The sequence below is a fragment of the Epinephelus fuscoguttatus genome, linkage group LG21, assembly GCF_011397635.1.
Source record: "Epinephelus fuscoguttatus linkage group LG21, E.fuscoguttatus.final_Chr_v1".
Taxonomy (NCBI): domain Eukaryota; kingdom Metazoa; phylum Chordata; class Actinopteri; order Perciformes; family Serranidae; genus Epinephelus; species Epinephelus fuscoguttatus.
The window spans coordinates 21,881,579-21,904,397 of NC_064772.1; the positions used below are offsets into that span (position 1 = coordinate 21,881,579).

Below are 22,819 nucleotides of genomic sequence, written 5' to 3' on the forward strand. Positions count from 1 at the left end.
CCGGCTCTCTGGTAAAGCATATGACCTTTTCGAAAGACTGTAATTCATGGAGTGAGAAATTCAACACACACACATGCACATAATATACACTCCATCAGAGAAGAGTAGCTGCAAGAGCTCTGCGTCTTATTTACTATTCGTGTGTGCCTTTAATCTACGAAGCCAGAGCAGGCAAAGATATTAATTGACTTTGATTTAATGGGGTCTTTATAGCCTTGACCTTTCTGTGACCCAGCCTTCCATCAGGGCTATATGGGTCTCATGTTACCCTCCAGCCTACACTTAGCTTTGGGCTAATATACCTCAGGTCACCTTCTCTGCCTTGCAAGGACCAGGGTGGGGATATCCACTAACCTCCACTAAACCTTTGGCCTGCTGGCTGCTGTTAAACCTGTTTTATTGTTTCCACCGTAAACCAGCACCTCACTGATATTTCAGGTGAGGTTAGAATAATTATTAGCGGTTGACCTCATAATATGTCACCTACCACATGTAGGTACAGGTCACTTTGATTGACTAAGGGCAAGGTTTGTCTCTTATTTCATGATAAATCCGAATTTAGGGATGACGATTTTGGTCTGTTGGCCATTTTGGTCCAGACTTAATATTTCAACAACTATTAGATGGATTGCAATGAAATCATGTGATTGTATTGTGTACATCTAAGAAGCCACTGGTGCCATGCGCTGTCAAGGTCAGCCCGATGAAGAACAGTTGTGCTCGAAATGGTGTGTAGGTGTATTTAATAAGTGGACGTTGGAGCCCCGCAGTGTGTGAGCTATTTGCTTGTTTCACAAACTCATTTTTTTCCCAATAGTTCGGTTTATGACCAAGTACCTCCGAAATCGGTGACATACCCATCAGCCTCAGCTGTATATGGTGCTAATTAGCAAAGGTTAGCATTGCAAACATGCAAAACTAGCATGGTAACAGTGGTAAACATTGATGAAAACACTGATGTGAAAACTTCATGACATCAGCTAATTTTGAATAAACATGATGACCTCTCTGCTTACACCATCCTCAAACAAAAGGCAACTGTGAAATACAGCTAATACCGCTGATAAACCCGTTCTGATAAATGTTGCCTGAGACCTTTATTCTAACACCACTCTGGCAACTTTGACATTTATTTCACCTTGTCTAAAATCAAAACCAAATGGACCTCAGCTTTTATCTAACAGTTTGGTTTTCTTTACAATGAGCATTACAGCCTCACAGGGTTAGCCTTGTTAAACCTCCTCTCCTCTCCTCTTCTCTCCTCTCCTCTAGAATTGCATGTTGCTTGGAGGCAGACAAAACACAGAGGTCCCACTGGAGGGTTACCTGGTAGCTCCTATTCAGAGGATCTGCAAGTACCCATTGCTGCTCAAAGTGAGTATGGTCCTGTGAATGCTAACCATGTATTATGGAGATACCACACCCTTGTGCCACCTCTGTAGGGCACCTTCTACCCCTCTTTTCATCCACTACCACCTAGTCATTAGTTAGGGCTGTCCCGTCCTATTCACATCAACCTCTCCCTCACTAATGAAACACTGGTCTCATATTCTGACACGTCTCTGCTCTAGTTCCCCAGCTCAACCACATCGTAGGAATAACACAGGACCTATCATCACCTCCTCTGCCCAGCTGTGCATTCAGACGCTTTGACTGGGCTTATTCATACCTGCATTCTCAGTTGTTAGTTTTGAAATTTCCTTTTCCCAAGTTAAACGTGAGGGAAATTAAATACACTTTCAAAGGTTTGTTTTAGTGAGTGATCCGAGCTGTCCCATCTCGTTTGTCTTGTTATGATCTATTAATTCACACAGGCATTCTCTAAACAGCCACTCGCACGGGCACAGAGATGTAATAATAATAAGGGGGTAATCTGATGCTCCGCCATTTGAAGTCTTTCAGCTGCCGGGGCCTCCTTCTCTGAAATGACACAGATAGCCATCACTGGCTGCAGATATATCCAGAACAGAGTAAATCAGCCCTATAGCGGCTGACATGCTGAAAGGCAATGTTTAGACTATAGATGCAGAGATCACCATCACTTTTGCTAGACCATTGCATGCAGTAGCTTCTAACCACTAAACTCAGGAACCACTGAAGGGTAAGTAAATGTGAAGTGGATAAGAAATTGAACGTTTATTTCTGTCTTGCTTTTCATGATGTGCAAATTATGATTCAGAGTTGGATTTGCCACAAATTTGATTTGAGAGTAGTTTGGGTGCATTAATGGGAATGTGTGTCTTTATTATCACATAACTCTTTTTTCTCCTTGTGTGACTTTGTGTGGTCTGTGTGCAGGAGCTGCTGAAAAGGACCCCGAAGAAACACAACGACTACGTCCTGGTGCAGGAGTCTCTGCAGGTGATGAAGGCTGTTTGCTCCAGCATCAACGAAGCCAAGAGACAGATGGAGAAGTTGGAGATTTTGGAGGAATGGCAATCCCATATCGAGGGCTGGGAGGTGGGCCTCAGCTGAACTTTGTAAACTGTGTTGAATGATTTAATCTCACCCAGTAAATTCAATTTAAATGGCTGTACTGACTTGTTGCTCTGTTGTCAGACTTGGCGTGTTTTTTGATTTTTATTATTTTTTAAAAGACAGCAAAGCTTTCCTCCCGTCAAAGCTCAAAGTCATGACATATTTAAAGCCACTTAGCCCTATGCCAGCAATTCATCAAAAAGTGGCGTGACTTTTGTCAGGTTTTTAAGCTTTCTTGTACTCTCTGAGAACAATGGCTTGTATTCACAATGGTCAAATTCTTTCCGCCTGGATGAGCCTGTAGTTAAAGCCGTCACGCTTTAGGGTGACTGATCTAATCATCGTCAGGTGGACCACACTTCTTGGTCTGGAGGGTTGCCCTTTAGATTAGTTTTCCTCCTGAGCTCTGGGATGCCTTAATAAGGGGTCAGTAGGCCTAGTGGTTGTTGGAAAGAGAAAACAGTGGTGGTAATTGTAATTCAAGAGGCTGGGGTGCTTATGTAATTGACCTGGCTTCATGCAAAGAAGGCCTTAAGACTTCCTGGACACATGCAGACAGAAAGACTCTGCCGGTGTTGATATAGCTTCTGTCTGACGGTGCAGGCAGTAACTGATTTCTGGTAAAAACACAGACTTTTAACTCAGACAAGATACAATAGAGCATGATTAGACTTCCTTAGGCTTTAAGTATTTGCTTTAGTACTTTGCTTTATACTAAAATATACTCTAGAAACATGAATAGTTGGTCAACATTTATGACAAAAAAAAAATCCATGCTGAATCTATTAAGGTAGCTCTATTCAACATTCAGAGCCTATCTGTGATTCAGACTCTGATTCAGTTTGTCGGAACACTGTTCTCAACATGGAGGTAGCTAAGCCAGTGGCTAGCTGCTAACGGTGTTAATAGCCTGGTCAGTGCCAACAACAGCAACAGTGCTGACCGAGTCGATGGTGTTTACCGAAGGATGGGTGCTATGTTTTCTTGTTGACACTGTCCAGATATCAGTGGTAAACGTCGTATGAGCCCATGGCAGAGCAAAGGCAATTGTCTAGCCAATGGGAGCCATACAAAGGACTCACAGCACTAACATGCATGCATGACAGGAAGGGTTGGGGACCAAACTCATTACCTTTAAGGGTACCGACCAAATTACATTGGTACTACCATGTCCCAATTCATGTGAATTCGGGACATGAACAATTGGTGCCAAATTTGGGTACCTAAGAGTGTACCTGGGTGAGAACACTGGCTTCAGACAGGAGGCAGAAGCACCTCAGCGCCCTGAAGCCAGCAATCTGTATGTGAAACTCCGTGGCAAGCTTGGGGGCGCTTTGTTGCGGAGACAAGGGAGATATGCGGAAGTGCCAGATTCAGAAAGGAAGCCAAGGTCCGTGAAATGACCTGAAGCTATTAAGACAGAGCTCCTTGGCCGGCTTCCCAACTTCAATCTATAGTCCCAGGTTAAGTCTGTAGTCCCAGCTTCAATATATAGTCTCTGTAGCCTCTGCAGCCCAGTATTACTGCTGTTTGGGATTGTGTTTTTTTTAATTACGTACTTATCTACATATTTGTCAGTTGTGTCTAAACAGAGAGCATGAGAGACAAGCAGTACACACACACACACAAGCAGACAGACAGACAGACAGACAGAGACTTAGCTCTTTGTGTGATTGGAAAAGAGCAGAGGAGAAGAATTGCTTGTTGACGCAGCTTGTTCAAAAATTGCATTGTTATTACAAAAAGAGTTAAGTACAAAAAAAATCAGTACTGTTGAGTACCCACACCAAATTCAAGGTTAAAAAGTAAACAGTACCCAACCCTAGTGTCTGGACTGTCTACCACAACAACTAACAGAGAAGCTCGGATAACAACACTCACATTGGGAATGTCACTTCATTCGCTGCTCAGGACACCGTTACTCCATTATATCTTCTCAAAAAGTTTTTTGCTGCTTTATTAATGTTGTGGATGTCATGTACGAAACCTTCAATGTGTATGCAGACCAAAAAAATCCCAGGCTTGTAATGGATTTAGACAATTAGAAGTATACAGTATAAATTCTGTTGCACACTTATAGGAGGATAAAAACAAGAAGTCCCAAAATAATCACTACTAGATGCACACACACACACACACATACACACACACACACACACACAGAAGGAGAAGAATAGTTAAAACTCCAAGGATAGTGTGATCAGAGTGAGTTTTATTGTTGGGTGCGGTGACATATCTTGCTCTCGACACACTCCTGGCTGTAGCTACTCTGCGGTTTCCCCTCAGCACTTTTTATTAATCGTAAACATTAGCTCATTCTGGAGCGGGACCCTCTGACTTCTGCACGCCAAGCTAAATGAGATGGAACTGAGAAGAAGAGAGAGGGTGAAATAGAAAGAAGAGGAAAAAAGGAGAGGGAGCTGAGTGATGTTTGTATCTTGCATTTCTGTGTGGGTGTCTGAGGAATGATGGAGGGATGAGGAGTGATTGTGAGAGCCTCTGTTTTTCCGTCGCTGCTTCTCCGCCCGGGCTGATTGCTTGTTAGCGCTGACCTGCTCCACAGCTGGCCGCCCTCGGGGCATCCTGGCAGGTTCACCTCGCGTGGGAGAGACAGGGCGATGGCCTGCAGTGGTCACCATGGTGACGACTGCCAGCATTCGTCAGGGCGGTGATTGCCAGTTGGTTTGTGTTGCAAGTGTCTGTGTTTTGTCACTGTTTACCATAGAAATACGTTTATTTTAGAGCAGCGGGTAGGAGTTTCCAGTAGTGTTTTCACTTCACATTCTGTTCTCTTGTTTAAGTTTAATTAGCGCTCTTAAAATCTACTCGAGTTGTCGAGTTTGCTTGATTTGGCTTCTTTGGTTTTAAGAATTTCATTTAAATTGTCTCATCTCCCCAGCTAATTGACAAATACCACATCTGAGTTCAACACAAACTTTTCCACCATAGTTTTTCCTTAATTAATGACATATCCTGCTTTGCTGCTCCTAATTTTTATCCATTTCTGCAGTTGTTATGTCTGGCTGTTGTCTGGTTATAAAAATAGAAGGTTGAAATTTAGATGAAACAGATGACTGAGGGTTTAAAGTGTTGCTTAAGTTTCTGAATGCACCCTCTGTGGAGCTTGAGCTTGGAACAAGATGAATGTGAAGAGTGATAGAAAAATGCTGCAGAGAAAAAGAGAGGCTGCACCAAAAGAAGTAAATTGGCAGGGGGTTCTGTCAAAGGCGCATGAAACACAAAAGGGAAGTGTCGGTTCTTCCATTAAGGAAATGCAGCTCTATAGTCTCAACCAGTGTGTGCGAGTTGCTATTGCCCCCTTCAAGTGACCAAGACAAGTTGGCCTTTCCGTGTCTGGTGTGCACACATTCACTGGCTGCAAATTAGTTTAACATCTGGTCATGAGCAGGGGAGTTAAAAGGCCCCTGAAAGAGCGGGAGACAAAAAAAAAACCAAGCACGGAGGAAGGAATGAAAGAGATAGAGGAATAGTGCGGGGAATCAAGGGGAGGAGAAGTGAGTGAGAGATGATCGGCAGAAGGGAAGGGAGGAGAATTAAAAGGGCGAGGAGAGAAAGAAGGAAAAAGCGGGATAGGTTTTGGCCCGCTGATGTCTCCAGCAGGAGGAAATGCTTAGCACATTTTCCGGCTCCGTGCGCGTAGGAGTTATTTTTAGCTCTGAAGGGCCGATCAAACGTAGTACATAAATTCCCAGAGCAGGCAAGGTAAGGGGAAAAGACAGCACACTTTATCACTTGCAGCAGGAACCCCAACCAATATGGTGACCAGGCACGACAATGCAACACATAGTTTGTCCGGACGGGATGTTATTCTATAGAGGCTATTAGCGGCTATGCATTTTCAAGTCCCTCAGCAATCTGCTCTGAGGAAGCAGGGAGTGTTTTCATAGACTCCAGAGAGAGGGAACAGGAAAGGCTGTGCTTTGTGATCCCTCCTCCTGTTCAGACACTGTGTGTATGTTAAATGGCAAAGAAATAATCTGTAGAAACTTTGTCTGTCAGATAAAAATTAAATTAAAATATCTGCGAGTTTGAATACCTCCTTCCCCGCATTCCTGTGTGTAAATCTATGCCATAGCATCTGTTTCACTCTGCATTTTTCCTCTCTGTTTGACCTTTTCCCCACATGTCCGCTTGCAGGGCTCCAATATCACAGACACATGCACGGAGATGCTCATGCATGGCGTCCTCTTGAAGATTTCGGCTGGAAACATACAAGAGAGGATTTTCTTCCTGTTTGACAAGCTGCTGGTCTACTGCAAGAAGAAAAACAGGTGGCTTGACCCGCTTGTGTTCATTACGCTACAGACAAAATCCACAAAGCAGGAGATGAATTTAAATTCTCATTACAGTGTGTGTTTTTCAAGAGACAGAATAAAAATATTGTTTATGCTAATTTCAAAATTTCCCTCTGTCTCTGTGCGCCTACAGAACATTTAGAGCATGGACTTTATAAATAATTCACCGCGCAAGTTCCTTTACTTGTTTAAGGGAAAGGGAGCAGTGCACTATGGGAAGCATTTTAGCTTTTTGTGAGGGGAGTTGAAAGAAGTCATGCAGTAGAGGCGCCACACGAGAGAAGGATATATATTTTTTTTATCTTGGGAATACAGTGACGGGGGTTGTTAACCACCATCTGTGGACACATGTTCGTAAACACACCAAATACTATGACATTTGTCATGATCGGTGCAAGTTGAATCAGGAAACTCTTGCTGATTGTCGATCATTGTCGTGTTTCTGCCAGATCTGCTCATGCTGAGCTACTGATGCAGCTGCTAACAATGCTGCTGCGTCCATTGTGCGCGTTTCTGGCAGGTTTTGTTTATCCACCACCAACCAAGCTGCCACCTGCTTCGATTTGCTTTTACTCTACGTGCTGTATACAGTGTAGTGTCTACAGGTAGTATCCATTCATGACTAAAGAAATAAAACCAAGACAGAAAATAAAGTGTGTCGCTCTGACCTTAATTCGAGTAACTTGTCTAAATTGGGTGCTTTCCTCACTTAACATGGTTAATACACATGGACAAACATCAGATGATTATAATTAGTCTTTTATAGAATCCCAAATGGGCTGTGAGTGATACTAATTACACAGAAAATAATAACATGATTAATCTTTATGGACTAATATTTGTGGTTGCTTTTTTCTGTCCAAGGCGTTTAAAAAACAGCAAGACGGCCACGGAGGCTCCTCGCTACCTGTTCAGAGGGAGAATCAACACAGAGGTGATGGAGGTGGAAAACGTGGATGATGGCACGGGTGAGTGGACAAGTAGATTTTCTCTTTGTGCTCACACCCTCTCTCAGAAGCTCATTTTTTATGTCAGCAGCACTCCTGGCAGCAGCAGTTTAAAAATATGCCGTAACCCACACAGGAACGTTGACAACCTGCGATTTTATACTTGGAATGCCGATGGAAAAATAAGATTTACCTATAAACATTTTTTTAGACATCTATAGTTACTTATTCTTGGGACTGTGCTGCTGCTGGTACTTGGTGAACTCGAGCGCTTGTGTCTCTTGGCCTCACATAGCCACTGATTATCATTTGTATTTGTAGAAGCCATCATTTCCTCTCCAGCAGACCTAGATGGGCCGTAATATTGGGTGTTTTTGGTGAGAGATGGATGGGTTTGGGTCTGGAGAGGGAGGATAAACACGTGAGGCCGGCGGCGGTGCAGTAACTCCTGGGTGTTCTGCACCACAGGCGGGAGATCTCAATCTGAAATCCAGGGCGACAGGAGTATTTTAGCTTGGATTCCTACGTAATAATAAGCGCCGCAACTTTTTTTCCCAGGCGCACACTTGCTGCCTGAGGTTGAAAAACGCCCTCAAGGCATGCCATATAAAGGACACCACACTGTAGATGCTTTTAGACCTGATTGTAATTGATGATTGTAATGGTTTGCTTTTTGTTACACCCTTGGAGGGAGAAAATCAGAGGTCAGGTGGTGAAGCATTTAAAATGTTCTCTAAAAGATGGAAGAACATGAGGAAGATTCAGCTTATGGTCAAGAGTTCAATTCCATTTGTTCTGTTTTTTTAATTGTTTTTTTTTTGCATACCTTATGGTTATATTTGTGTGTTAGGTTAGAGCTAAACACTATGGTAAATTAGCAAGCTGCTTATTTTTTTAGACCAGTATTGCTAATGCAATTCAGTATACGATTCTTTGCTTATCTTCTGTATTATTCAATCATCCTAATGTATGACCAACACAACACTGTATATGGTCACAATATGAACTACTCTGTCATGTAAGCCAGGCCTGCAAGTTATGATAAAATGAGATTAATTGTCATGAATAGGGCTATACCCGACTGAATCATTATCAGTCAAATCAGATTTGGCTGTTTAAAATGAATATTTGACTATTCGCTCCTTTTATTTTACATACAGAGTTTGAGAGGTTGACCTAGGTTCATCAGGATATTCAGGGTGACAGTAGTGATATAGTAAACCAGCCAAGTTAGCCCTTTGAGCTAATGTGTGCTTACTATGATAATGATGCATCGGAACTGTGCGACAACCTTTTTTACTGACACTAGATGTCAAAGAAAAGTTGCTGTAAGCTGTAAATTCACCACTTCTAAGCAGAGGGTGGAAGATAGAAGAAGTTTTCGGGCGGCTGTAGCTAAGGAGGGAAGCTTGTTCACTAAGCAAAAATCGGCTGTTTGATCCCCGGGTCCTCCAGTCCACACGTCGAAGTATCCTTTGGTAAGGTACCGAACCCCCAACTGCTCCTAATGGCTGTACCATCGGTGTGTCAGTGCCTTAAAGCTGAGTAGCAGGGGGCGTCCCATGTACAAGGCTGTTGCCGCAGCGGCCCGGGTTCGACTCCAGCCTCAGCCTGTGGCCCTTTGCTGCATGTCCTTCCCCCTCTCTCTCTCTCTCTCTCTCTCTCTCTCCCTCCCCCCTTCACGCTTAAGCTGTCCTATCAATTAAAGGCTAAAACGCCCCAAAAAAAAATCTTAAAAAAAAAAAAAGTTGGGTAGCAGGTGACACCTTGTATGGCAGCCTCGGCCACCAGTGTGTGAATGTAGTGTTAAATCACTTTGAGTGTTAAAAACGAACTATACAAGTGCGGGTCCATTTACCACTCCATCTCTCAGAACCTGACTGGGTAAAGCCTCTCTTCCTCTTGGCAGCTACCTCCGTCTCACTCAGACTCACCCTGGGTCTGGGTCTGGGTCCGCGGCTGCCTGTACCGGAGAGCAGCGTGAAAGTGAGGAGTGCTCACTCTGCGGTAAAGCTGGGGATCAGAAGTACACTGCACACTGGCTGACCAAAAAACAAACCCAAAAACAAGCACAGAAAACAACCGCTCAACTTGAAAACTTTCATTTAAATGAGGCGTCTCCGACTGATGATTCAGATCTTGTAACTTCCAGTTATGCAAGCATGTAATCTAATCATCATGACTTTGATAGTCTGAAAAAAGAACAACAAAGCCCTGCAAAACAACAGGCTCGGGTGAACATTTACATAAATAAAACAAATATGAATGATCTTACTGATCTCCAGTCAGTTACCGAAACAAATCACCCAAACTTAAGTGCACACTGACTGATGCTCGACTCACCTCACTGTTCAGCCTCCAGACAGTGGTCAGGAAGCACATGGCCTCTCTGTTCCAACACCTGTTTTTCTCTCTGTGCATCCATTTTAACTCTCTTTCTTGCTTGAACACACACTTGCTACAGCCTTGGCTGTTTTCACAAGGGATTACTGTGAGCATGGTATTTGACAAGTTGTTTTCTTCATCTACTCTTATTTGCTTAAGTCACGTGTACGCTGGGGGGGGGGTGGGGGGTGGGGGGGCAGGTGTTTCCGACCTGCTTGTTTGTTGCCTTTAATTGCAGCTTTTGCAATTTAAAAATGACTTCCTATTACACTGCAATGTCACTTTGAATTCGATTAATCGTTCTGCCCGAGCCAAGGTGGTGAATCACAAGCAGCCATTTACTCTGTGTGAGTATTCTGAACACTCAGTAGTAAATAATGCTGATGGATGGTTCTTCTTCTGCATGTGTGTCCCCTCGTTTATCTCATTGAAGGAGAAGAGCGATAATCAATGATGCTTTCAATAGAGAGGCTATGAGGGCCGACACTACAGCTGGGAAAAATGAGTCCAAGGCAAGAGTTTGCACTGAGATAGAGGACTTTATTTTCAATAGTTTCATGATGGATGTTGTTTCTTGAAAATAGACCACACGCTACTGTATAAGAAAGCCTTAATTTATCAGATAATGTGTTGTCTGTTCTGCTCTATTTGCACTTTCCCATATGAGTTCCAGTGTTGCTAACACCATGTTACTTTGCTTCGTTTTGTCTGGAGCAAATCATTGGAGCTGTGCTTCACTATGTTATTGCTGTGTTTAATGCGGGTAACACTCTTTCACTGTGAACCCGACTTCCCAACAGCTCCATTTACAGTGTCATGATCAGTACGACCACTGATTGATGGCCCTCCCCTTCAAACTTCTCTGAGCTTAAACGAGTAAGAAAAAAAAAAGTGGATGCGTGTCGTTCCACCCCTCACGAGGAGAAGACTTTATAAAACTAGAGAAGTCAACCTCTGTGTCTGTGTTACAGCTGACTACCACAGCAGCGGGAACATAGTAAACAACGGCTGGAAGATCCACAACACAGCCAAGAACAAGTGGTTCGTCTGCATGGCCAAGACGCCGGAGGAGAAGCAGGAGTGGCTGGAGGCCATCATGAAAGAGCGGGAGCGGAGGAAAAGTAAGAAGGCGCTTCAGTGTCAGGGTGGGGGTCGGTCAGTTAGGGAAGCTCATTTCACGTTTTTTTTATTTCTCTACATCTGTGTTGAATCAGATAGCTGAAAATATATGCTGCGTTTGGGAAAATCAATACAGAACGATTTAACCTGAATAGTAAAAAGAGGGCGTAAATCCCAGCTCTGATGAGTTGTTGAATCTGTATGAAAGAAAAAGCGAGCAATGTGGTGATACTGTGTGTCTTGTGTTGGAACAGATTAGCAGGTTGTCACTCCTACAGTGACGGAAACACATATTTTCAGTTTCTACTTCCCGCATTTTGAGATTGTGTACATGATAAACTCCTCATAGTGTCAGTGATTAACATTGCCTCAGACTATTAGCACAGACTCTGAAAGACACTGCTAATTATCTTCTGAAATTAGGAGACATTAACCTTCTCCAGCTAGTAATTGATGTCACGTCTAGTCAAGACGCTGAGTGCAAAGATTATTAATGCCACGATATTGACAGGCTTTTTTTGTTTTTTTTGCATCCTCCCTCCCTTCCTTCCTCCCTCCCTCCCTCCTCTGCTGCATAGGTCTGAGGCTCGGCATGGAGCAGGATACGTGGGTGATGGTGTCAGAGAAGGGAGAGAAGCTCTACCACCTCATGACCAAGTGTAACCTCATTAAGGACCGTAAACGCAAGCTCACCACCTTCCCCAAGTGCTTCCTGGGAAGGTAAGATTCTCACCGCTAACCTCGACACTTTGGTTTGTCCGGTGGGGAAGCTGCTGAGCGCTCAGTCCTCCTGGTTTCCTCTGTGTCACATCAGTGTGAGCTCTGTAACTGTGAGGGAGTGAGTGTCAGAGTGGATGACTGTGTCGTGACATGAACTAGAATAAATAATTCTGTGTATTCTCAGATGTGTACGTCTTTATATATGATGACAAGAGGGCAGCGAGGCCTTGTACAGTGTTAAGTGAATAATAGTAGCACCTCTGGCATATGGCTGTATCTTCAGAGCGGATTACACAGGACACTTTTGTAACACAGATCAGTTTCCCCATCCCTGCTTTCATTTTTTAAATTGGCAAGGGTTTCTAAAGACAGCAGCTGGGAAGAAGAAAGCATCGGCGCCTTTTTGTTCAGGAGTGTGTTATGTATATCTACAGCCTCAGTCATGGGAAAATCAAATCCAGCCAGATTTAGCCCATGAATCTTATTTAAGGATTATTGGTGTGGTGTCTGGGGACGGATCGGCCATTGAATGCCAGTCGTAAATCACAGGGAGATATCCCTGTGCGGCTCAGCTGACTGCCCGCTTTCTCTCTCGCCCATGTTAGACTACAATAAGCTCTCTGCTGAGGAATCCATGAGGTAACTGCAGTAGAGGGCCCATTATGCCAGAGGGCAGCTGTGTGTGTGTGTGTGTGTGTGTCTGTGTGTCTGTGTGTGTGTGTGTGTCTGTGTGTGTCTGTGTCCAGCCCTGTCGCCTAGAAATAACAATTGTATACAAGTAATCTGAAAAAGTAAATGCGTTTTTTAAGTGAAACATAGTGCCGGGGTTTTTTTTATTATTACATTTTTTATTAACATATAACCAAAATCACGATTTTTATTCCTAACTTTAACTAAAGGGCTTTTTTTTTGCCTAAACCTAATGCCCTATTCACACAACCAAACCAGCAACAAAACAATAGCGTGATTAGTGACATTATCGCCCAGTCGCCATTGAAGTGTTGCTTAACGTAGTTATATTGTCACAGGCCTGTGTGTCTGCTACTTGCAACAAAGCATTTCGAGTGAACACCATCTAAAGTTGGTCAAATTTATATCTATGTGTTTCATTAATGTCTGAGTCCCATTTAAACATCACATTTTGCCATCCCATTGCAAATCACGTCAACACGTCATTGGAGCGCAGAAAAAAGTTGAGGCCAGATGAGCTTTGATTTGTACTGCGTCACGCCTGTCACTTAGACAATTGTTGGGCGGCAGATTGTAGCTTTTTACCAACTTCCACTGAAAATGACTGTAAGCCTGTTGCTGTCAACAAGCCTGTTGCTTGTAGTGTGAACAGAGTGTATGGGTGCTTTCATACCTGCCCTGTTTGGTTCGGTTCAATTGAACTCAAGTTCATTTGCCTCCTAGGAGTGGTTGGTTTGGGCAGGTGTGAACACAGCATTCGCTCTCATGTGCGCACCAAAACAACCGGGCCGAGACCTTCTTGAAGAGGTGGTCTCGGTCTGGTTACAAATGAACTCTGGTGCAGTTTATTTGTGGTGAGAACATGTTCCGACCTCGATCTGAACCAACTGCAGTCACATGACACATTGTTTGGGTTAAACATGAGCATGTTACAGTCCTGGAGGATTATTAATGTGCACCTCCTCCTGTACTGCCTTAATATGCACATTCAGCACATCCAATGCATCAAAACATTGTTTTGTAGTTGGAGCCGCGCCTCGTTTTCAAACTGTATGGTTTGACTAAAATGAACAATGACAGCAGTATAGTCCACGATGACCAGCGCTAAAATCAACCTGCATAGTTGTCCCTCCATTGTGACATTAGAAAGTGTCACATTTATCTTGCAAATGTACTCTTCTTCAACGATTTGTTTACTTCCTGGAAATTTTCCCACATGGAAATTCTGACCAATCAAGAGCAGCTTTCTCGTGCAAGGCATTTGATCTGGTCCACCTGTAAATGCTGCCGTGAGAACACGAACCAACTCTAGGCAATTATACAACTTTGTAACAAACTTAGTCCCTGATTTGGACCAAAGCAAGACAACTCTAGGTCTGAAAGCACCCTAAGACAAAGGTCTGAACCCACAGTTCTGGTGTCATGTCGGCCATCCACCCCAACCACCTCCCAGTGAATCCAGGGTGGTACATAAATGTAGTGTTTCCCAAAGAAACATTGTTTCCGAACGTAACCCAGGCAGCAGTTACATCGTCACCACAATGCAATTAAGTAATATACAAATGTTAATTCTAGGAGACGGGGTGGTGTGTCTCATTGTAACATGTCCATTGTTTCTGCATGTCCTTGAGCTTCCACAGCCAAGCCAGTGCACTTTCTATGTTTACTTTTCACAAGTCTAAACATGTCTTTCTATCCTTCATTTGCTGATAGGTGAGAAAGTTTACTTTAAAGGGTGCTTTGCTCAAAATGTTGCCCTTGATCTATTTTAGGCATGCATGAGCTGATGCCCCCATTTCGCTACTTTGCTTTTATCATATAAGATGTAGATGTCTTGCCGCCGTATCGACTTGCCGGGTTTCATGCAAGTAAATAAGTAATAAAGTTGGCTTGAACTGAGTTTGCCTCGGGTTTGATCCTGTCCAGAAACACTCTTAAAAAGTTTAAAATCCAATATTTAGGGGGCATGGACTGTAACTTCAATCACTGATGTATATGAGAACCAGAACCATGTGATCCTCTAACTACCTGCTGTGATAGGAAGTTCCTTTCATTGGGCCTGAAAGCTTTTTACAGGAAATCTTGACAGGAAATCACACCTCTTTCTCTCCTGATGTTGGAAGGCGCAAAAACCTTTAACCTCAATTCTTCTGTCTATTCCTATCACATTGTAGACTTTTTGTGGGAAGCACACATTGTGGGACTTAAAAGGTGACAAAACTGGATCAGGGTAATAAAATCTCCAAACATCTGGCTGCAGCAGAGGAACTCTCCATGTTTGAAAATGAAAATTCTGTGCGAGGGCCTTTTTATAGAGTGATGACACCATGCAATTTAAAAAGGGCTTGGAAATAAAATAAACCATTTTCACAAGACAGTGTTGGTTGGATGTTATTTAAACCGTGCTCATATCTCGACTCTTGTAATCGCATAACAAATTTGCCTTGTAAACGCCCCACTACTTTTTAAAATGATCCGTGTTTTCCATTTGTTTTAAATTTTTACAGAGATGTTTTGACTGGTAATAATCACTCCGAACTCAAACAGTCAGTTCAGAATGTTATTTTTAAAAATAACAGGGAGAAGCGTGGGGAGAGAAAAAAAAACAACAACCAAAAAGTTCAGTTGGGCAGCATAGCTGTGGCCATGTTACATCGCCTGGTGGTTTGGAATGGGGGGTTACTTTCTCCTTTGGTCCGTGCAGACAACACCAGATACCTCGCGGTCTGGAGGAAAAATTGATCTGTCAGCTAAAGAGATTAAAAGGATCAAAGGTTGGTCATATGTGGGCACGTCGTTGATTCTGAAGAGATCATATGGCAAGAAAGCAGCTCAGGGAAGCTCCTCGTGGAAACCTATCCCTCTATATATACAGCTTGGTCAACACCTTGATGACCACTTGTGGGTGCAAAGACTCCTCTAGCCCCTCTGTACTTCCCCTGTCTGAGATGATTATGGAGATGATTACATGTAGGCGTAATTGGTGAATTGGAACCAGCATGGTATGTCTCTGATGAAAGCCACATTGCCTATGGCTTCAACTCAGCCCACTCCCTCCATTGTGAAATGCTTTTATTCTCCTACCACGCCTCCTCGTTCTCTTTTTATTCTTTTTTTTTTTTTTTTTTTAAAGGCCGAAGGCTATTTTTGGGTCTTGGGCTCCGCCCCTTTAAGTGCTACAATCATTTGTGGTTTGGTTCCTACGACAGTGTAATTCATCACAGAAAATGCGTGTGACAGCCACCTAGCTTGCAGTTATCATCCAATTTTAAACCTGCCTGGAATAAACAGAAAAACAAAAGAGATTCAAAGTGTGTGTCTCTTCTGCACATGACAGACAATAGTGTCTGCTTGTTGTGATAGATGTTGATGAAAAGCCCTTTTAAGAGCTCAGTGAAAAGGTTAGACATCCTGTAAGAAATTCCCTTTGTCTTTGTCAGCCTCGTCTCTTTCTTTTTGACATTGCTTGGAATCCACCTTTTTGCTCTTTCGGCACGCACAAACGATGCATTTAAGCAGAAGCTGAGAAAAAAGACTGCTTTGGCTGCATGTGGATGGAGACAGGATTTTGCCCATAGAGAAGGGAGAGATACTCATACATCAATTAATATACTTTGCAGATGTAAGAACGTAGACACTGTCTGGCATTTTATTACCTTAATATATTAACACACTGAAACTTTAAACCAAAAGTCTGACATTTTGGGAAGTACTGTATGCTAGTAGTTTGCTTTCTTGCAGAATGTTAGATGAGAAGATTGATGCCACTCTCATGTCCTCTAACTACAGCCAGTAGCTGACTAGCTTAGCATGAAGACTGAAAACAGGAGGAAGCAGTTGTCTGAAGGAATAAATCCACTTGTACCTCCATAGGTAATTTATTTATACTTGGGAGGTAGTTAACCCAAGAAAATCTTGGCTGGCTGAAATTCGACCTACTTTTCAACCAGTGGATTGGTCTATGGGGAAATCAGACACAATGGGCTGAGTGCAGTCTACCCTGGTAGCATATCTACTAGGGGTGGGGTAAAATATCGATACAGCAGGGTATTGCGATATTTTTGTGTGGCAATATTGTATTTTTTGTATTACACAAATTATTAATATTACAAAGACAAATTAGACTTTATCTAACCTACTACAATAGAATAATCAATTGCTTTTTCAGTCCACTATATACATTTTACTGCTGCAAAAAAACCCAGGCTGAAGTGACATGAACAGGCTGAAAACTGTCTTATTAGATAAAACAGATGTTGACAAAGTTTGGGGACATAATTTACAGTTGAAAAAAGGTAATTAGTTGCAATATATGGAAATATATTTTATTGCAATACTCAGTATATTTCAACATATTTAAAATGGCAAAAATATTGTAAAGTGACTGAAGTATTGTGATAATATGATATCGTATCGTACCGTGGATCATCTGGTGAAGTAAACTCTGTGAGTTTTACAATTGGGCAAGGGTAAAAAAAAAAAAATTATATGCAATGTAACGTTATCTGAAAAGAAACTGCGTACTCTATCGCACACCTTTTCCACTTGAGCTCTGTGTGCAAGTCTGTCTCACCACCTTGGATTGAACAGGACTCATGAAAAAATCTGACATACTGGACTCTAGAAGTTAAATCTGAGGTTTTGGGATCATATCAGGCAAAGGTTACTAATGTTAAATACCTCTGGAATGCTGCATGCAGGAGACGTACATTGTTTTGACCAGACACTGGCTGTCATGCTGTTCCGACAAGGGCTGCCTAAGCTTTCAGAAGCTTTGTAATTCTTGAATTGCTGTGTCTTTCATGAGACTTTTTGAAAAAAATCAGTAATGATGATTCCGACACTTAATGGCATTTTACACTTAATATGATTATTTATCTTTTTTTTTTAATTGAAAAATTAGACTTGAAAAACTTTTGCTAAATCACTGCACTCTTCAATGTCACTTTTTACTCAGCCGTCCAATCACAGTTGAGAAGGGGCAAGACAAATACCACATAGCCTCACATACATGTACAAGTGCTGAACAACCAATGAGTTTGTTCAGAGCACATGAGCCAACAAACTGACCCACAGATTAGAAGATGTTGGCCCCCTGATTCATACATTATGTGATATTGTGATATCACCATTTTTCCAGCTTTCCAAACCAGTGAGAGGAGCACAAACAAAAACCACATAAATACAGAGATCTCTCATGTGAAATACTCCAAAGGTTTATGGCAAACAATTTTGTGTTCATTGAGAACTCTTTCACTCATAGTTAGAAGTTCATTGACGCACACTTGGTTTTAGGGGGCTTTAAAAGCTGAATTAAAGTAAGTGAGACATTTTTTTCTCAGATACTAAACCTACTCTCTAATGATTGATACATATAGTAATGAGTCGTAAATATTGGGATGTTTGATTTGGTTAGTTTCGCCCCACTACACATTTCAATTGCATGGAACTGTTTATTGCATATGTGACCCTCATCAGCTGGAGGCCATGAGAACCACATAGTCCAAACTTTCACTTTGTTTTTCCTTCCATGGTTAAGGTACAGAGGTTGACAAACTGACGTTGTTATAGACTTGTGTTTTTCCCTTGTGGTCTGTTGCGAAGAGAAAAGACGCCAAGGATGAGTGGTTATAGACTGACGGACGGAGGTGGGGTGTTTGGTCAGTTGTTTCTCTGAAAGCGTTGGTAATTGCCACTGCTGGCTCGATGCTGACACCCGACCACCTCCGTCATGGCCTGGAAGTGAATTCCACAGAAATTTAGTGGTGCTGCTGGCCATGTTTGTTTGTCTATTATAGGGAGACAGGACAGGATGTAATCTGATAGGTTGCTGCCACTCTGCCTGTCCTCAACCCTCGTCCTCTGTCTTTATTTTGTCCTCTTGCTCTCTCTGTCTCTCTTTGAGTTACTAAATTATAAAGACTTATCCCATTTGGCTCATTCGGGCCCTTTGAAGTTCTGATGTTGTTTGTTGATCTGGCGGTTGGTTTGTTTCCTCTTCTCTGTTGTAAATGATGCAGAGAAAAAACATTCTTTTAGTTTCCATCATGAACTTCCCAACGTCCAGTTAAATTGCTCGGATTTCATCGTGCTCCGTCTTATGTCTAAAATAAATAAAATTAACCCAAACAAAACACGCAGAGTAAAGCCTGCTGGTTGTTTTAACAAACATGTGGCCCCCAGCAGTAAATAAATCATCCCTCATTGGCAAGCTGGTGTTTGTTGCTATAGTCACATCAATTTAGAGTAACTGTTCATAGCAAGTTGTAAAGGCTCTCTGTAATGATGGCAAAGGCCACCACTATTTTTTCCAATTTGCAGATTAGCAAGGGTAAATTCAAAGCTCTCTCCACTGATCATACACTTCTCTTTTCCGGAGTGATGGGATTTCTCGTGGGGATTTTGTGTAAGTTTGTTGTGTTATCCCTGAGTGAGCATGTGCATTATTATGTCTGTGTTGTCTTTTGTGTTTTCCCCAGTGAGCTTGTGTCTTGGCTGATGGAAATCGGTGAGACGGGCAACCCAGAGGAAGGGGTTCACCTGGGTCAAGCTCTGGTGGAGAATGGCATCATCCACCACGGTTAGTTCTCACAATATTTGTCCTTTATTTTCTCCCACTCAGACCTGCTTTATCATCCTTTGCTGTTCCATGTCTATAACCAAACCTACCACAGTCTAATTTACTTCATGCTGCACGCTGTAGAGCATACAAATGCCTGTCATTGCCTGACCTAACCTCTGGCCATGTCCAAAGAATGTTCCTCATTCAACAAGCAGTTTCACAATACTTTCACTCCCTGGCTTGAGCCCACAATGCAGACGCAGCTGTCTTATTTATGTCTTAGCAGGTGTCCCATTTAAACACCCCCTTGACACAATGTTTAGGTAAGGGATTATAAATGTTAATCTCTTCTCGCCGTAATGTTTGTGTAATATTTGCTCTGTGGCTGTTCTGTGGCTTTGGGTAACAAGTGTATTTGGTGCATGAGGCTTAAGCTGGCTAATGCTTTGCATTCACACTAAATGGCGTGTACTGCTCTGCATGTATTTTTTTTTTCCTCAAAAGAGTAGGGCCCCAAGCCAAGTTGTATCTTGAATCACTCGGGGGTGCTTTATTGCTTCCTCACAGAGAAATGAGATTGGGCTTTAGAGCCGTTCCTGACAGAGAGGAATAACTCCGAGCCCCTCTGAGCTCTCCCCCAGTACTGTTAGAAGTGCCCATGTGGAAAACGATAGAATATCTTTTCATAAAAACCTTTAATGGAACCCGAACGGCTGCCGCCAAGAATACAGAGCCAACTGTTATTACTGTTTTGGAGGGCCTTCAACAAAGTCCCCCAGAGCAAGAGGAGCAGGGAGCTCTGAGCAGCCGTGTTATCTGTGACCACTCTGTATTAAGTTTGAGTCTTCCTCTTGTCTGGAAAGCTTGTTTCACCATGCAGCCCTGCTTGGCTCGAATATGTTTTTAAACCTCTTATACTTTTAAATTTGAAGCAACACGAATAACGCCCCTTTGGGATTTCGAGACTTTTTTTCTCGTCTTTTATTCTGGTACTTCTTCTTTCAGAAACATCCTTATGTTTTGAATTGCATTTTTAGTCACAGACAAACACCAGTTCAAACCCGAGCCGGTACTGTACCGCTTTCGCTACGACGACGGCACCTATCACCCCAGAAGTGACATGCATGATGTCATATCTAAGGTAACAGTGTAACAGTAGAGCTACTTTTACTACAATTCACATTTTACACACCTATTATTGACCTAATCAAAATCTCCTCACTTTTTTTTTTTTTTTTAGGGTGTTCGGCTGTTCTGCCGTCTTCACAGCCTCTTCACCCCTGTCATCAGGTAGGTGGCCATTTTCTTTTTCACAGCCCAGCCAGGTGGGGCCCCAGTAGCATAGCATCTGTCTCTTTCCTCTAAAAATAGTTCCACCACACAGCAGCGTGGAGGAGAGAAATATCACGGTGAACTATGAGCTCATTGTTTTTAAAGAGGAGCTGACTTAAGAAGAGTTGGCACAGATGGTGATGGAGTGTGGTGGGGCCTGTGGGTGATCTAGCTTGGCAGGTTTTATCTGCCCGGTCTCAAAACACAGACGCGGTGAGGAAGATTGAGTCTATCAGATGTTATAAGTGGTCTGGGTGCACCTGGGAAGCAGATAAATGGCCAACATTGTGATGAATCTCTCTTGGTGCCTTTGAGAGTTCATTTTCAGCTTTTAATAGTCTGTTGCCACATTGTTCACCATTTTCCACTGAGGCAAGGTCACATTCTTGAAACAGTTGTAGTAAGCAATCTTAACTTAAGATCCACTTATTAGCTTTTGCTGGAGCCTTTAACCCATCAGATGGTCCTCATCAGCATGAAAGTTCATTCTTTACAATCAAAATAGTACTTTGACTAAACAGCCAAGGCCCTCTCATAGCGTTTTCTGGGGCGTTCAACCCCATCACACGGTCTTAATTGGCATGAAAATTTGTTCTTAGCTGCAGTCAGTAGTTGGGATTTTTTGAAGTGGGGTTGTTTGAGATACCTATCTATAGTCAGTGTATTACCTTACAGTAGATGATGTTTGATTTGATTTGATCTTTATTTTCCTCGAGTAAAAGGAACAGAACAGAGCAGCATCAATGACAAACAGATGACATTGATAAGTCAGACAACATGAAAAGGAGGAGCTGGGTGGAGGCAGTTTGCAAAGCAGCTTGCAGAGGAACCAGCAACAGTCGACAGGCTAATGCTTTGCTCAGTTTTTTTTTTCAATGGAATCTGGCTTTCAGTTCAGTTTCCCATTGGAAAGGGCAAGGTAAAGTGTAGAGTACACATGAATTGATATTTATTTTTGTAGGTGGTCATTTTAGGTGGCTAATATACATTTTTCTGCTGCCCCTGTCCACAGCAGAACATTGCTTAGCTCCTTGGCAGTACTCCTGCCTGCTTCAAACTCAAGATGTGCTGACCAGCATTTTTGTACAGTAGGTAATACACTGACTATGGATCTATGGAAGTATCTCGTACAACCCTACTTCAAAAAATCTGAACTATCCCTTGAACTTAAAGCCAACACGAATGAAGTCATAAAAGTCCTATGGATAACATTTTAAGCTCTACTTTTGAATTAAAATCATGTAATATTGAAAGGTTGGAAGTGGATCTGGAGTTGTGATTGTTCTGTCAAAGGATATTGCCAGTTTTTGCTTTGTGGTTTGTGGTCATTTTTTCCTTTTGTTGTGTGTCTACACTACGTTTGGCTCACATGGCTCAAACTATTCATCACAGATACAAATAGCCTCATTTCTCTTATAAAGCAATTTAAGGGGTCACTCCGTTACAATACAGAGGTCTTATACATTCCACTGAGTGTGACCGACAGCATATTGATCCTGTGCTCTGAAAGGCCTGACATGAATTGGAGCTGCAGGAGGCAAACATTGATTCCAATTCTTCAACATCCAACATGGTGCAAAAAAAAGCCATTTTGATAACTGAAGTTCAGCGCTGTTGTTTTCAAAGTTTCACAGCTGAAGTTCTGTATGCCATGATTTGTCATTCAAAACACACTTAAAATGATAAAAGTAAGCTCCCAGTTAGTCATCTTATAGTGTGTAATTAGTGTAAACAAGTGAAAGCTGAAAAATCCAGCATGCCCATGAAATAGTCACTTAAACCCAAATGTGAAACAGGTGTTTTGGAGCAATCCTGGCACATGCGATGAAACATCCCTTTGTCTAACAGAGTTAGAAGTGGAGCAATCTCATTTTATAGGAGTAATTTGCTGGCATGGTTTGGTTTTCAATGTTGTTGTTTTTTTAAACTCCATTTGAACAGTGTTTGAAGAGCAGGCTGCTAATGTGTTTTACCGCAAAGCACCGCATCAAGGTTGCCTGTTTATGCTGGATCTCAAATGGCCTGGAGAAAAGCTTTAATTTCACACCAATAAAACTGTGCCATAGCTGGAAGGGGGCACGCTGATCCTGCATGTTTCCAGCATAGAAGCTTCGCTGTATTTCTGTTTGATCCAACTACTAAAAAGCCTAAAGGCTGATTTTGTGTGTGTGTGTCAGCATTTAGTCCATTGGCGTTTGTGTTGAGGCCAAACCTCTTGACGTAAAAACTCTCGTCGGTGTACTAGAGTTGAGTGTGTTGTTAGCCAGCAT

At 42.4% G+C, this 22,819-nt stretch overlaps 1 protein-coding gene across 2 annotated transcripts in view; it reads left to right on the forward strand.

The window, feature by feature from the left end:
• prex2 (phosphatidylinositol-3,4,5-trisphosphate-dependent Rac exchange factor 2) overlaps positions 1–22,819 on the forward strand; it is a 126,020-nt gene that overhangs the window by 30,117 nt on the left and 73,084 nt on the right. For both annotated transcript variants that reach the window (XM_049565243.1, XM_049565244.1), the window contains exons 5-13: positions 1,273–1,374; positions 2,299–2,460; positions 6,637–6,770; positions 7,659–7,762; positions 11,098–11,247; positions 11,824–11,965; positions 19,135–19,235; positions 20,255–20,358; positions 20,458–20,507. In XM_049565243.1, the coding sequence (XP_049421200.1) occupies positions 1,273–1,374; positions 2,299–2,460; positions 6,637–6,770; positions 7,659–7,762; positions 11,098–11,247; positions 11,824–11,965; positions 19,135–19,235; positions 20,255–20,358; positions 20,458–20,507 (1,049 nt within the window). The remainder of the gene's footprint in view (positions 1–1,272; positions 1,375–2,298; positions 2,461–6,636; positions 6,771–7,658; positions 7,763–11,097; positions 11,248–11,823; positions 11,966–19,134; positions 19,236–20,254; positions 20,359–20,457; positions 20,508–22,819) is intronic.